The sequence below is a fragment of the Scyliorhinus torazame genome, chromosome 16 (genome assembly GCF_047496885.1).
Source record: "Scyliorhinus torazame isolate Kashiwa2021f chromosome 16, sScyTor2.1, whole genome shotgun sequence".
Classification (NCBI taxonomy): domain Eukaryota; kingdom Metazoa; phylum Chordata; class Chondrichthyes; order Carcharhiniformes; family Scyliorhinidae; genus Scyliorhinus; species Scyliorhinus torazame.
In genome coordinates, this window is record NC_092722.1 from 150,079,404 (window position 1) to 150,092,787 (window position 13,384).

At 39.4% G+C, this 13,384-nt stretch overlaps 1 protein-coding gene across 1 annotated transcript in view; it reads right to left on the bottom strand.

The window, feature by feature from the left end:
* The window catches only part of dock1 (dedicator of cytokinesis 1), an 850,868-nt gene that overhangs the window by 784,480 nt on the left and 53,004 nt on the right, over positions 1-13,384 (bottom strand). The window contains exons 5-6 of the mRNA XM_072479204.1: positions 9,399-9,556; positions 3,606-3,687 (exon numbers count right to left, since the gene is read on the bottom strand). Coding sequence (XP_072335305.1) covers positions 3,606-3,687; positions 9,399-9,556 — 240 coding nt within the window. The remainder of the gene's footprint in view (positions 1-3,605; positions 3,688-9,398; positions 9,557-13,384) is intronic.

Below are 13,384 nucleotides of genomic sequence, written 5' to 3' on the forward strand. Positions count from 1 at the left end.
TGTCTTTAACACTGATATGCTGAGATCCCCATCACTGAGGATGGGATAGTTGTGCAGCCTCCTCGCCTGAGTTGCTTAATTGTCCACCATTATTCATGACTGGATGTAGCAGGACTGCGCAACTTAGATCTAACCCATTGGTTGTGAGATCCATAAGCTGACAATCGCGTGCTGCTTGTCTTACATTAGTCCTATGTGGACACCTCTTATTTAGGTATGTATGGTGCTGCTCCTAGCATGCTTTCATACAATCTTAATCAAACTGGGGTTGATATCCCAGTTTGATGGGAATGTTACAGTGGAGGATATGCCAGGCCATGAGGTTACAGATTGTGGTTGTATATAATTCTGCAACAGCTGATTGCTCACAATGTCTCAAAAATGCACAGTTTTACTTGCTAGAACTGTTCAAAAGCTATCTGATTTAGCATGTTGATAGTGCCACACAACAGTATCCTCAATGTTAAGACGTGCAATTTTCTCTCCACAAGAACTGTGTACACTTACCTCATGGACAGATGAATCAATAAAGATAAGATTGGTGAGGAGGAGATCAAGTTGTTTTTTCCATCTTGCTATTGCCTCATCATCTTCCACAGACTCAGTTTAGCAGCTGTGTCCATTAGGACTTGGTCAGTCGTGGTGTGGGTGAGGCTGCATACAACCAGACAAGTGGGCAATCCTGACTTGTGCCTTGTAGAGGATGGAAAGTCTATGGGAAATCAGGAGATGAGCTACCACAGACTTCCAAGCTTCTGAACTATTTTTGTAGCCACAGTATTTATGAGGCTTGTCCAATTCAGTTTCTGGCCAATAGTAACCTCAAGGGTGTTGCTGGTAAGGAATTCAGCGATGGTAATATAGACGCATGTCAAAGGCAGATAGTTAGATTCTGTCTTGGAGATGGTAATTAGTGACACTTGCAAGGCACAAATCGTACTTGCCACTTATCAGCCATGCCAGAATTTGATCAGGTCTTGTCTCACACAAACATGGACTGCGTCAGTATCTGAGGGGTTGCGAATGGTACAGAATTCTATAATCCTCATCAAACATCCCACTTTTGACCTTATGATGGATGTAATGTCATAGATGAAGCATCTGAAGATGATTTTGTCTTGAGCAGTACCTTGAGGAACTCCTGCAACAATGCCCTTGCGCTGAGATATCAACAATCAAAACCATCTTCCTTTGAACTAGATATGACTTCACCCAATGGAGAGTTTCTCAAAATTTCTAGTGATTTCAATTTTGTTATTGGGCGTCTTGGTGCTACACTCAGTCAAATGCTGCCTCGACATCATGGGTAGTCACTTGCGCGTCACTTCTGGAGTCTGCCGGCGGTTGGACCAAAAGTGTAATGAGATCTGCAGCTGAGTGGCCCTGGTGGATCCAAACTGAGCATCGATATGCATTATTTCTGAGCAAGTGTCACTTCATAATACCACTCGATGATACCTTCCATCCCTTTCCTTATGACTGACTAATGGAGCGGTAATTGCTTTTTAAGGACAGGATTTATCTCAGCAATATTTCAGATTGCTGAGTAGATGCCAGTATTGTTGCTGTATTGGAACAGCTTGACTACAGGCACAGCTAGTTCATCAGTCCAGGTCTTCAGTATTACAACCAGAATGTCATCAGGGCCCAAACGCTTTGTATATCAAATGCCCTCAGCCATTTCTTGATATTACTTGCAGTTAATTGAATTAGCTGAAGACTGGTATCTATGATGCTGGGAACATCAGGAAGAAGCCAAGATGGATCATCCACTTGGTATTTCTGGCTAAAGATGGTTGCAAAGGTTTTAGCCTTGCTTGCTGGGCTCCACCATTATTGAGAATGGTGATATTTGTGGAGCTTCCACCTCGAGTTAGTGGTTTAATTGTCCATCACCAATCATGGCTGAATGTGGCCGGATTGCAGAGCTTTGATTTGTTGTGGGATTGCTCATCTCAGTCTTAAGCATGCTGCTTCTACTGTCTAGAATGCATATCGTACTGTGTTGTGGCTTCATCAGGTTGGCACCTTATTTTTAGGTATGCCTGATGCGGCTCCACGCATGCTCTCGACACTTCACATTGAACCTCCATTAGTCCCCTGGCTGGATGGCAGTGGGTGAGAGAGGGATATGAGGTTACAAACTGTTGTTGAATCCAATGTACTGCTGATGATGACTCACATTGCTTTTTAATGGCCAGTTTTGAGCTGAAAGAGCTTGATGGTTGTGCCAACAGACATCCTCAATGTGAAGATGGCTCTCCACAAAGACTGTCTGGGGGTCACTCCTACCAATGCTATCATGGACAAATGTGTTTCAACATGGAACAGGGCTGATTCATCAGCTGAGGGAGGGAGGTGGGAGGTAATCAACAGGAGCTTTCCTTGCTCATGTTTGACTCAATTCCCTGAGTCCCCATAAGGTCCAGAGTCAATCACGAGGATACCTAGGGCAAATTCCTCCTGACTGTATATCCCTTTGCTGCCGCTTTTGGTGATTCTGTCATGCCATTGGGACAGGACCTATCCAAGGAAAATAATAGAGTAATGTGGGACATTGGCCATACGGTTTAAATCAGTGTGTATGACTATGACAGGCTTTGCTTGATTAGTCTGTGGGACAGCTGACCTAATCTTGGCCCCCAGAGGTTCACGTGGAGGATTTTACAGGGCCTACTGTAACTTTGTTATTTCCAGTGTCTAGGTGAATGCTGGGTGGTCCATCTTGTATTATTCTTATTTGATTTTTTTGGAGCTACTTCATACAACAGTGGCTTGCTAGAGGGCACATAAGAGTCCCCAACACTGCCCTGGTCTGGAGTCAGATATAGGCCAGACCAGGTATGGTTGATAAGATTTCCTTCTGTGAGGGACATCAGTGAACCAGATGGGTTTTTACAACAATCTAGGTTCATGATCATCATTACCGATGTTAGCCTTTTATTCCCAATTCATGAGTTCATTGAATTTAAGTTCCCCTGGCTGCCCTGCCTCAGGAGCAACAGCCCAACATTACCACTCTGCCACCATTTCCCGTTCTCCTCGCGTGAAGTGTCCTTCCTGTACCATGATACCGCAAGGAATTCAGAAATGAATGTATTGTATGCAACCTGACTGGCAGACTACATGCATAATTTCAATAAATTACAAAGTCTGAACATTTTTAAATAATTATTTTTTGTTCAGACTGTCTGCCTATACTATCATTCATTGTTCTGGTAATCACAGAATTTACAGTGCAGAAGGAGGCCAATCAGCCCATCGAGTCTGCACTGGCCCTTGGAAAGAGTATATTATGATGTTTTTTCTTATACTCGCTCAATTAGATTTCAATACTTGTACCAAAGCAATTTTCTAAAAGAAAAATGTCAGGTTGTGGTATGTTGAAACTTCTAACCTAAATCAAACCAATTTAATGCACAAGGAAAGCCCGTTCAACTTTAATCTCATATCCATTTTTAACCAACAGTGAGGAATTAACTACATCATTAGTCTCTGCATTGCAAAATCAATTTGAAGTAAAAGCAAACTAATAGAACAAAATACCAGTCTAATACACTAAAGTTTAATCACTAAAAAAAAATTAAAAGATGAATATAGCTTACAGTAAATACGGCTTTCAGGTTGTTTAGCCGGTCTAGGTCTTTTGGAAGGCCTGAGCTCGCCCATCGAACTAAGTAGTTCTCACTGCAAAAACAAAATTAATTTTGAAACTCCTAGCACTCACAACCACCCTCGCGACTCTCATCCATCAAGACATTAGACTGCAAATTAAAATACATATTTTTATGTAGATTGTAGCAATAGAAATCATTATGACATCAGGCCAACATTCTGCTAAAATGAACTGAGGCATGCTAAGCCAAATGCAAAGTATCTCTCAAGTCTATGAGGCTGTTAGATAGTAGGTCTGCAAACAGAAGTACACAGCCTAATATGCTTTTCATTGTTAAACCCAGAATGCATTCCACTTTAGAAACCAATGATATGAAGCAAAATAGTGACAAATACCATGTATGAGAAGAATCATGAATTCATATGGTAAAAAAGTTAGGGATTACGTTTTTTGGAATTGCATATGACATAATAATGCAAGACCCATTAACAGGCCATTCAGTCCAACATTTCTACGCTGCTGTTTAGGCTCCACAAGAGACTCCTTAATCTATTCCCATCAACATACCTTTGTGATGAATGTTTTAACATAAATTGTATTATATATCTGTTGCAGTAATGTTATAGGGAGCTTGGGTTAAGATACATCCTTGCAGTACTTTTTTAAATCCTGGTTTAACATACACGCAGACTATGTGGCTGCAAACGGTCCAATTAAAATGACATAAAAGTGAGATCAACATTCATCCCAACCATGTAATTGTTTACCTAAATAGGGATAATGGAATTTTGTTTATAGAAAGAAGGTTCCCTGGGGAGTAGATAATTTGAGACATTGTGTTTAAACTTAGGTAAGCAGGTCAAGGAATCTGAGTGGGATAAAGGTGATGTAATTAATGGGAGGAGCCAATTCCGTATTGGATCTATTAGTGACAGTCTTATATTTATGGCCCTTAACTTTGGTTTTGCATGCATCATCTCTTAAACCCTTTCATAATCTATAGGTGCTCTCCTTTCAAGCTCCACAGTCTGTTCAAACTTTCCTGAGAGTTGTAACCTATCAGTTCTGGTATCATTCTAATAAGTCATTTTTGCAACTTCTTCAGTGCCTTTTTTCCTTATATTGTAGCAACTAAAGCTGTTCACAGTACTCCAAGTGTGACCTAGTCCAAGTTCTATACAAGTTTAACATTTCTGCTATTCAATTTTATCGCACTTGCTTTTTTATAACCTTATTAACCTGTGCCACTACTTCTTATGATTTGTGAAGCTGTATCTCCAGCTCACTCTGTTTCTCATTTAGATATTTACTTCCCAAGATGTGTAACCTCCACCATCTTTCCTAACAAAATGCATCACCTCACACTTATCAATATTGAAGTAAAGTTGCCAGTGGCACGCTCATTTTGCCAGTGTCTTCCTGTATTTAGTCATTGTTCTCCTCATTTTTATTAACTACACCCTCCAATTTTGTCATGTCCAAATTTTGAAATTATACTTCCAATACTGAACTGAATGTAAATGATGAACAATGGACCCAGCATTGATTCTTGTGGAAAACCACTTATCGATTTTGCCAATCTGAGTAACTACCCTTAACCTAAACAGTCTTCTGTTTTTGTAGCCAGTTTGCTATCGCTCTTGCTACTTATACGTTCTGATATCAGTCATGAGTTTACAAGGCGTGATCCTATCAAAAGCCTTTTAGTAATCCAAATATATCATGTCTACTACATACCCTTATTTACACTTTCTGTTTAAAAGAATGAGAGGTGATCTCATTGAAGCATACAAGATTGAAAACAGGCTCAACAGAGTAGACAACAAAGAACAAAGAACAAAGAAATGTACAGCACAGGAACAGGCCCTTCGGCCCTCCAAGCCCGTGCCGACCATACTGCCCGACTAAACTACAATCTTCTACACTTCCTGGGTCCGTATCCTTCTATTCCCATCCTATTCATATATTTGTCAAGATGCCCCTTAAATGTCCCTATCGTCCCTGCCTCCACTACCTCCTCCGGTAGTGAGTTCCAGGCACCCACTACCCTCTGCGTAAAAAACTTGCCTCGTACATCTACTCTAAACTTTGCCCCTCTCACCTTAAACCTATGCCCCCTAGTAATTGACCCCTCTACCCTGGGGAAAAGCCAGGTTATTTTCATACCAAAGAGGTTATTTTCACTGGCTGGGGAATTAGGATACAGTTTCAGGATAAGGGCCAATAATTTAGAACTGAGAGGAGGAGAAATTTCTTCAGCCAAAGAGTTGTGCATCTTTGCAATACTCTACATCAAAGGGTTCTGCATGTGCTCTCATTGAATATATTTAAGGCTAAGATGAACAGGTCTTTGGTCACTAAATGAATCAAGGGATTATGGAGAGTGGGCAGGAAGATGGAGTTGAGGTAGAAGAACAATCGTGATCATGAGAGCAGAGCAGGTTCATGGGGCTGTATGGTCGAACTCTGCTCCTATTTCTTGTGCTCTTATATTACATTTTCAAATAATTAAATAAAAGTTGATCAAGAATGACTTTCCTTTTCGAGGTCTATGCTGACTACTCTTATATTTTCAGTTTCTAAATGCTTTTCCATTACATCTTTAAGTAAGGATGTCATTAGCTTTCCTAGTACCTAGGAAATCATAATATTCCATTCTCCAATTAATATATATATATACAATATATATTATACATATGCAATAGTTTCTACACTATCTCTTCCCCCAACTTCTTCTAATGCATGTGGATGGAATTCATCCAGAGCAGAGGTTTTATTTGTTTTTCAATTATGTCATCCAGAACCCTTCCACTCCTCTGTATCTTATTTGATCTCTTCCAGTATCATGTAAATCACACAATTCTCACAGGTAAATACTGAGGAAAAGCAATTATTTTATGCTTTTGTAATTTTACTGTCATTACAAGTGAGGTTATCCATACGTATCCTTCAGTGGCTCGATCCTGATTTTACTTTTGTAATGTGTGTCTGTAGAGTCTGCTTATTTTTATATTCCTTAATAACAATTTCATTTTATGTTCCTAATTATTTTTTAAACTTCTTTCCAAAGAAGTTCTTATTTGCTTTTGTCATCCAGAACCCTTCCACTCCTCGTGTATCTTATTTGATCTCTTGATCTATGATCTTAGAATGGGAATTTTCTTCAGTTTCAGTGTTGCCCTTATTTCTTAATTTATCCACAGCATGTTATCACTGGTTGGCTTGTTCTTGATTGGCAAGTAGGTTGTATTTCTCCTTGCCTCTACTGATCATAATTATAAATATTTCCCATTGCTATTCTATTCCTTTGTTTGCCAGAAAAAAAATCCAATTTATTTTCCCTGAATCTATTCTCATCCCTTAAGATCAGTTTTTTCTTATTTAGTAAAAAACATGGATAACAATACCTTCTTCTCTTCGTCCACATTTCACTCTGGATGTCATTGGCTCCATTTAAAAGTAACGTTTACTGTGCATTGTGATTGCAAAGCCGATGATTATAAAAGTAGGGATGTCCTGCTACAACTGTACAAGGTATTGGCGAGACCACACCTCGAGTACAGTAGTGGGCAGTTTTGGTATCCTGACTTAAGATGGGATATATGTGTAATGAAAGGAATTCAGAGAAGGTACACTCGGCTGATTCCTGGGATGAAGAAGCTGTCTTATGAACAAAGGTTGAGTAGGTTGGGCCGTTACTCATCGGAACTTAGAAGAATGAGGAGTGATCTTGCTGAAAGATATAAGATTTGGAGGGCGTTTGACAGGATAGATGCTGAGAGATGTTTCCCCTCATGGGGGAATCTATAACCAGTGTCCACAGTTTAAAAATAAAGGGTCTTCCATTTAATTTGCAGATGAGAAGAAATGTTTCTTTCAGTGGACCATGAGTCTTTAAAATTCTGTTCCATGGAAAACAGCAGAGGCTGGGTCATTGAATATATTCAAGGTTGAATTCAGGCAAATTTCTGATCGACAAAGGAGTCAAGTATTATGGGGGATAAGCAAGAATGCTTATGCAATAGTTTCTACACTATCTCTTCCCCCAACTTCTTCTAATGCATGTGGATGCAATTCATCCAGAGCAGGGGTTTTATTAGTTTTTCAATTATGTCATCCAGAACCCCTCCACTCCTCTGTATCTTATTTGATCTCTTCCAGTATCATGTAAATCACATGTAAGTGGTTCGATATGCCAAGTGGCCTACTATTCCGCCTGTTATTATTATCTTAATATTGTCCTTCGAACAAGCTGGCACAGATTTGACTGGCTAAATGACTTACTTCTCTGCAGTACCATGCAACAAAATTGGCCTGAATGTGGCTATTGCATAGCATTAGGATTAAATTAGAAGTTGTAAAACTTTGGCTTACTATTTGCTCGAGTTTGGATGGGTAAGGATGGTCTAAATAATTGTTTTAAAAATAATGACATTCAATCAGGCAAACACAGAGGAACTATGTCCTCTGATGGAGGAATCCATAACAAGAGGGAACATTATAGCAAAGTCATTCAGAAGAGAAATCAGGAAACAGTATTTAAAATAAAGTGTACTTGAAACCTGGCACTCTCCCCAAAAGCTATTGACGCTGGGCCAATTGAAAGTTTCAAGACTGAGATTGATGCATCTTGTTCAGGTAAGTGACTCAATAGAAATGGTTCAAAGATAAAAAGATGGAAATGAGTTTGATTTTTATTTATTTATTCATAGGACACAAGTACTTCTGGTAAGCCCAGCATTTGTTGGCCACTCTTAACTGCCCTTGAGAAGAAGGTAATGAGCCGTCTTCTTGAATCGCTGTCATCCATGGCCATGATAAAATAAACCGAATAGTCTATTCTTGCCCTGTATCTTAAAGAAAGTTCAGTTTCTTTACGCCAAAATGGAATTGTATCAAACAGAAAAGGCAGAATGGATTTCAACTAACATTTCAGGATAAAAATGCTGCAGCTGAATAAGTTGTGATAGGGGTGGATAAAATCCAGGTGATTTCTGTATCATAACACAACAGATTACACAACAGCTTTCTGGCTGCAATCACATTGAGAGCAATTACAAAACAGTAGCAAGGATAGTGAACACAATATTACAATTACATCTTTTTTTGAAAAGAGATAGGGGGCAGCACAGTAGCCTTGTGGATAGCACAATTGCTTCACAGCTCCAGGGTCCCAGGTTCGATTCCAGCTTGGGTCACTGTCTGTGCGGAGTCTGCACATCCTCCCCGTGTGTGTGTGGGTTTCCTCCGGGTCTCCGGTTTCCTCCCACAGTCCAAAGATGTGCAGGTTAGGTGGATTGGCCATGATAAATTGCCCTTAGTGTCCAAAATTGCCCTTAGTGTTGGGTGGGGTTACTGGGTTATGGGGATAGGGTGGTGGTGTTGACCTTGGGTAGGGTGCTCTTTCCAAGAGCCGGTGCAGACTCGATGGGTCGAATGGCCTCCTTCTGCACTGTAAAAAAAATTCTATGATAATAGAAAAATGCTATACGTGATTCAAGCTGATTACTTTCCAAAAAAGGGGAACATATTGGAACCTTCAGCATATTTTTGTGGGTTGTAAATATGACCATTTGTAAATATGACTGTACTACATAAAGTAGTACAGTCATATTATACAGTCAGATAAAAGTATACTGTCTCATGTAAATATCAGACTTTTATTCTGATGGCCTTGCTGTGGAATGCATTAATTATACAGATACTCGTCACTGAAAAAGTGATCCAAAGATGTTATCCAAGATGCCATAAAGTTACCTAAACAAAAATTAGACTGACCAACCTGATAAACTTGGCCATAATAGGGTCATATAAAGACATCAAGACTTCAGCATCTTCTCCTATTTTGCAGACAACATTCTTTAATGTTACAAACAGACTGAAAGAAGGTGTAGCAGCAAACTTTGCTTGTCTGTTTATGTCAATGTTCTGCTTCTGAGACTGTAAGACAGACAGGAAGAAGTTATTTTTGACACTTCGAAAGTTATCATCTACTGCAAATTCAATATTTCATCTATACATTCCACTTAATTAGCAGGAGAAGCATACTCTGTCAAGAACTAGCTTTCCCATGCATACAAATACCACTTAAAATGTCTCTGGAAAATTACTTAATGTTGCAAAGTCCCAAATCATCACAACTTAAAACAACCTGCAAGTCTTAAGTATTCAGATTCCAATAAGACTTTTTTTAAATTCTTTCATGAAATGTGGGCATTGTGGACAACTCCACTCTGTTAAAATATATCTTCTCCAAGGTATAAGAACCCTGGTTCAATCTGCTAGGGTGTTTACAATGCTGTATTTAGAAATCAAATTAGAGTTGGTTTTAACATACACATTTAATTGTAGAAAACTACAACTTAAAAATAAATGTTGGTTATAGCTTTAATTTTAAATTAAAATTTTAAAAACCATGCAACCATGTAGGGATTTTTACATGGAAACTTAATTTAACATTCAGGTCCATATGGGGAGGGAAAGTGGCCAGAATTTAAAAGGTGCTACTCTTGAGAGAAAGGCAGGCAGGGGGTTTGGGTCTTCCGAACCTGATGTATTATTACTGGGTGATAAATGTGGAGACGGTACGGAGCTGGGTCAGAGGGGTTGACTCCCAATGGATCAGAATGCAGGAGAGTTTGGGTAGGGGGTCAGGATTGAAGTGGCTAGCGACAGAGCCGCTCCCGACGGCCCCAGGGAGACTCAGGGTGTCCGGTAGTAATAGCTTTGTTGAGAATTTGGAGGCAGTTTCGACAGCACTTCGGGTTGCGGGCAGGGTCAAGGGAACTGCCGATTCGGGGAACCATAGATTTGAGCCAGGGAAGTGGGATGGAAATTTTCGGATGGGAGGAGAAAGGAATTAGGACACTAAAAGATTTGTTTTTTGGGTGTCGATTTGCGGGATTGAAGGAGCTGGGAGCGAAGTATGGGCTGGAGCAGGTGGAAATATTCAGATACATGCAGGTTTGAGACTTTGCCATAAAGGAGATACAGAGCTTCCCAGTAGAGCCGGCTTCCACGTTGCTGGAGGAGGTGCTGGCGACAGGGGGACTGGAGAAGTGGTTTATGGGGTTATTTTGGAGGAGGAGAAGGGGTCGCTAGAAGGGATCAAGGCAAAGTGGAAGGAAGAGTTGGGAGAGGGTATAGAGGTGGTGTTCTGGTGTGAGGTGCTCCGGAGGGTGAACCCCTCCACCTTCGTGCGCGAGGTTGGGGCTGATACAGCTGAAAGTGGTGTATAGAGCACACCTTACAAGGGCGAGGATGAGCCAGCTCTTTGAGGGGGTAGATGATGTGTGTGAACGTTGCAGGGGAGGCCCCGCAAACCACGTTCATATGTTTTGGTTCTATCCAAAGCTGGAGGATTACTGGAGGAGTTTAGGGGAATCTCTAAAGTGGTGCACGTGAAACTGGACCCGGGCCCTCGGGGGGGCCATATTCGGGGTGTCGGACGAACCGGGGTAGAAACGGGCACGGAGACAGATGTTGTAGCCTTCGGCTCGTTGATCGCCCAAAGGCGGATCCTGTTAGGGTGGAGATCAACCTCTCCATATGTGTTAATGGTGACTATGGGTGATTCCTGATTCCTTTTGTCATTTGTTTATGTTAACATGTGAGCCAATGTCTGGGGTTTGGTGGGAGGATGGGATCGTTGTTATTGATATGGGGATTCGTTACTGATTATTGTTGGGTGTAAATTTGGAAGATGATGTGAAAAGGGAGAATAAAAAAATATTTAAAGAAAAAAAATTTAACACTCAGGTCAGCAAACTATGATTTTCTGGGGATGAATAAGGTTGTAAGTAAAGTTGTGAATAAGAGTAGTAACTGCATTCCAGTTGTAAAGTTTGGGCAATCTCACAGGAGACAGATTGTTTCTATCAGTAAAATCTGCCCATCTTCCATTGCCACAGCAACCTGCAGTCCTGCTCAAAGGAGAATCTTAAATTCATGGGCAGGAGTTCTACGCAATCTTTCACGATGGGAGATCTAATATCGATAACCCATCTTGGAAGGTTTCCTCAATACACTATACATAATGAAATCATAAATCTCTTAATAAAAACAGGTTTATAATTTCTTGATACATAATAAACAAAATGAGACTTCTCTCCATGTGATTAATCTAATGTATGAAGCTCCAACTTGAGTTTTGAAAAAAAACTGTAATCATTAATCATATAAACATATAACCCCCTTGCTGTTTGTGTTCCAGCCTTGTCGCATCAAACATCATACCTCAAAAGGAGTTCTGTAAATGGCCACTGAGACATGTATGTCATGTATAACACTCTCAGACTGCAATCGTAATTCCAGTAACATGAATCTGAAATTATTTTGGGCTGTTTGGAATTAATTTATTCATGTATACTGTATCGTCTGCATACACTAACCTTGGAATACTTGTAACTTGGGGTGCGGGAAGCAAAATAATGCTTACAAACATTACCATTTTTTAAAGAAAAGCTGGGTAAGCCAGTTACTTTACAGAATAGCCAGCTAAGATGGCCAAAATTATACATTAATTAGGTTAAAGTTTACTAGATCTGTCAAATTTATCATAGTCAAAAGATAGGGACTGATTAAGGATCATCATAAATAAGCACACTTGTCAAACAAAAATCATCTGCAGCAGACTGTTATGGGAACAATAACCAAAACAACCAAAACCTTGAGCTTGTAGTTTATTAACTAGACAATTATTAATTGAAAATGTAAACTGAATGAATGGGTGTTACTTTTGAACTTGTCAATACACTAACAGAATATTAAACAAGAGATTCTAGCAATTTACTGTTGGGAAAGCTGCAAACGCTAAACCATTTCAGAAATCAATAAAATATTGAATTTCTAAATGAATCCATTCACACAACCCTGAAGCCAAGTTCTAAGGCAGTTAAAACAATTAAAATTAATTTACAATTAATATACTTCCTCAGCAATTTTGATTGCTGCTATTACAATCAGATTTTACAACTCTACAAATAAAAACTTACAATTAAGCTTTGGTAATAATGTCAGGACCTAAAGGCAAACAGGACAAGATTTCTAATGTTTGTTACCTTTTACCGATATTTTAAAGGTTTGTATAATTGTTTGTATAATTTGGCTTTAATTTAGCCATCTTGCCACTATTTACCAAACTGACTAGGTATCAGTAAATAGCACTTGAGAAGAAATATTCAAAAGGTCTGTTTTCTTTGAAGGGACCCAAGACTGATTGCTTATCCCCAATATTTCAAACTTATTTTTCTCAAATATAAACTATATAAAACCTCATTGCAGATTTAACTGCATTGTGCTTGGCAAGACTGGCACATAAATGAATTAAATGAAACTTAAGATTTCATAAAATCTCAACAATTCTGAATAAACATTTTTTTTTGGTTTTAACAATAGAATGTAATATATTGATAAGTAACTACATTTCAAAAGCAACTGTAACAGATCTAAACTGGGCAAAAAGATTGCAAAACATCTGCATCTACTATCAGTATGGGACGAATTCCTCAAAACTAAAAACTTTCTTCTCAAAATCAAGTTCTACTTAGTCATTAGCATCATACAATCGTATATTTGGCATACAAGTTCCAAATATTAACTAATTTTTGACTGAAATAGCTTTGGTACAACACAGGAGGGCTGAAGGTCTTCCACTTAAAATGATGCTCTATTATCTGCCTGTATAATTAGAATAGTACGAAGTCTTACAACACCAGGTTAAAGTCCAACAGGTTTGTTTCGATGTCACTAGCTTTCGGAGCGCTGCTC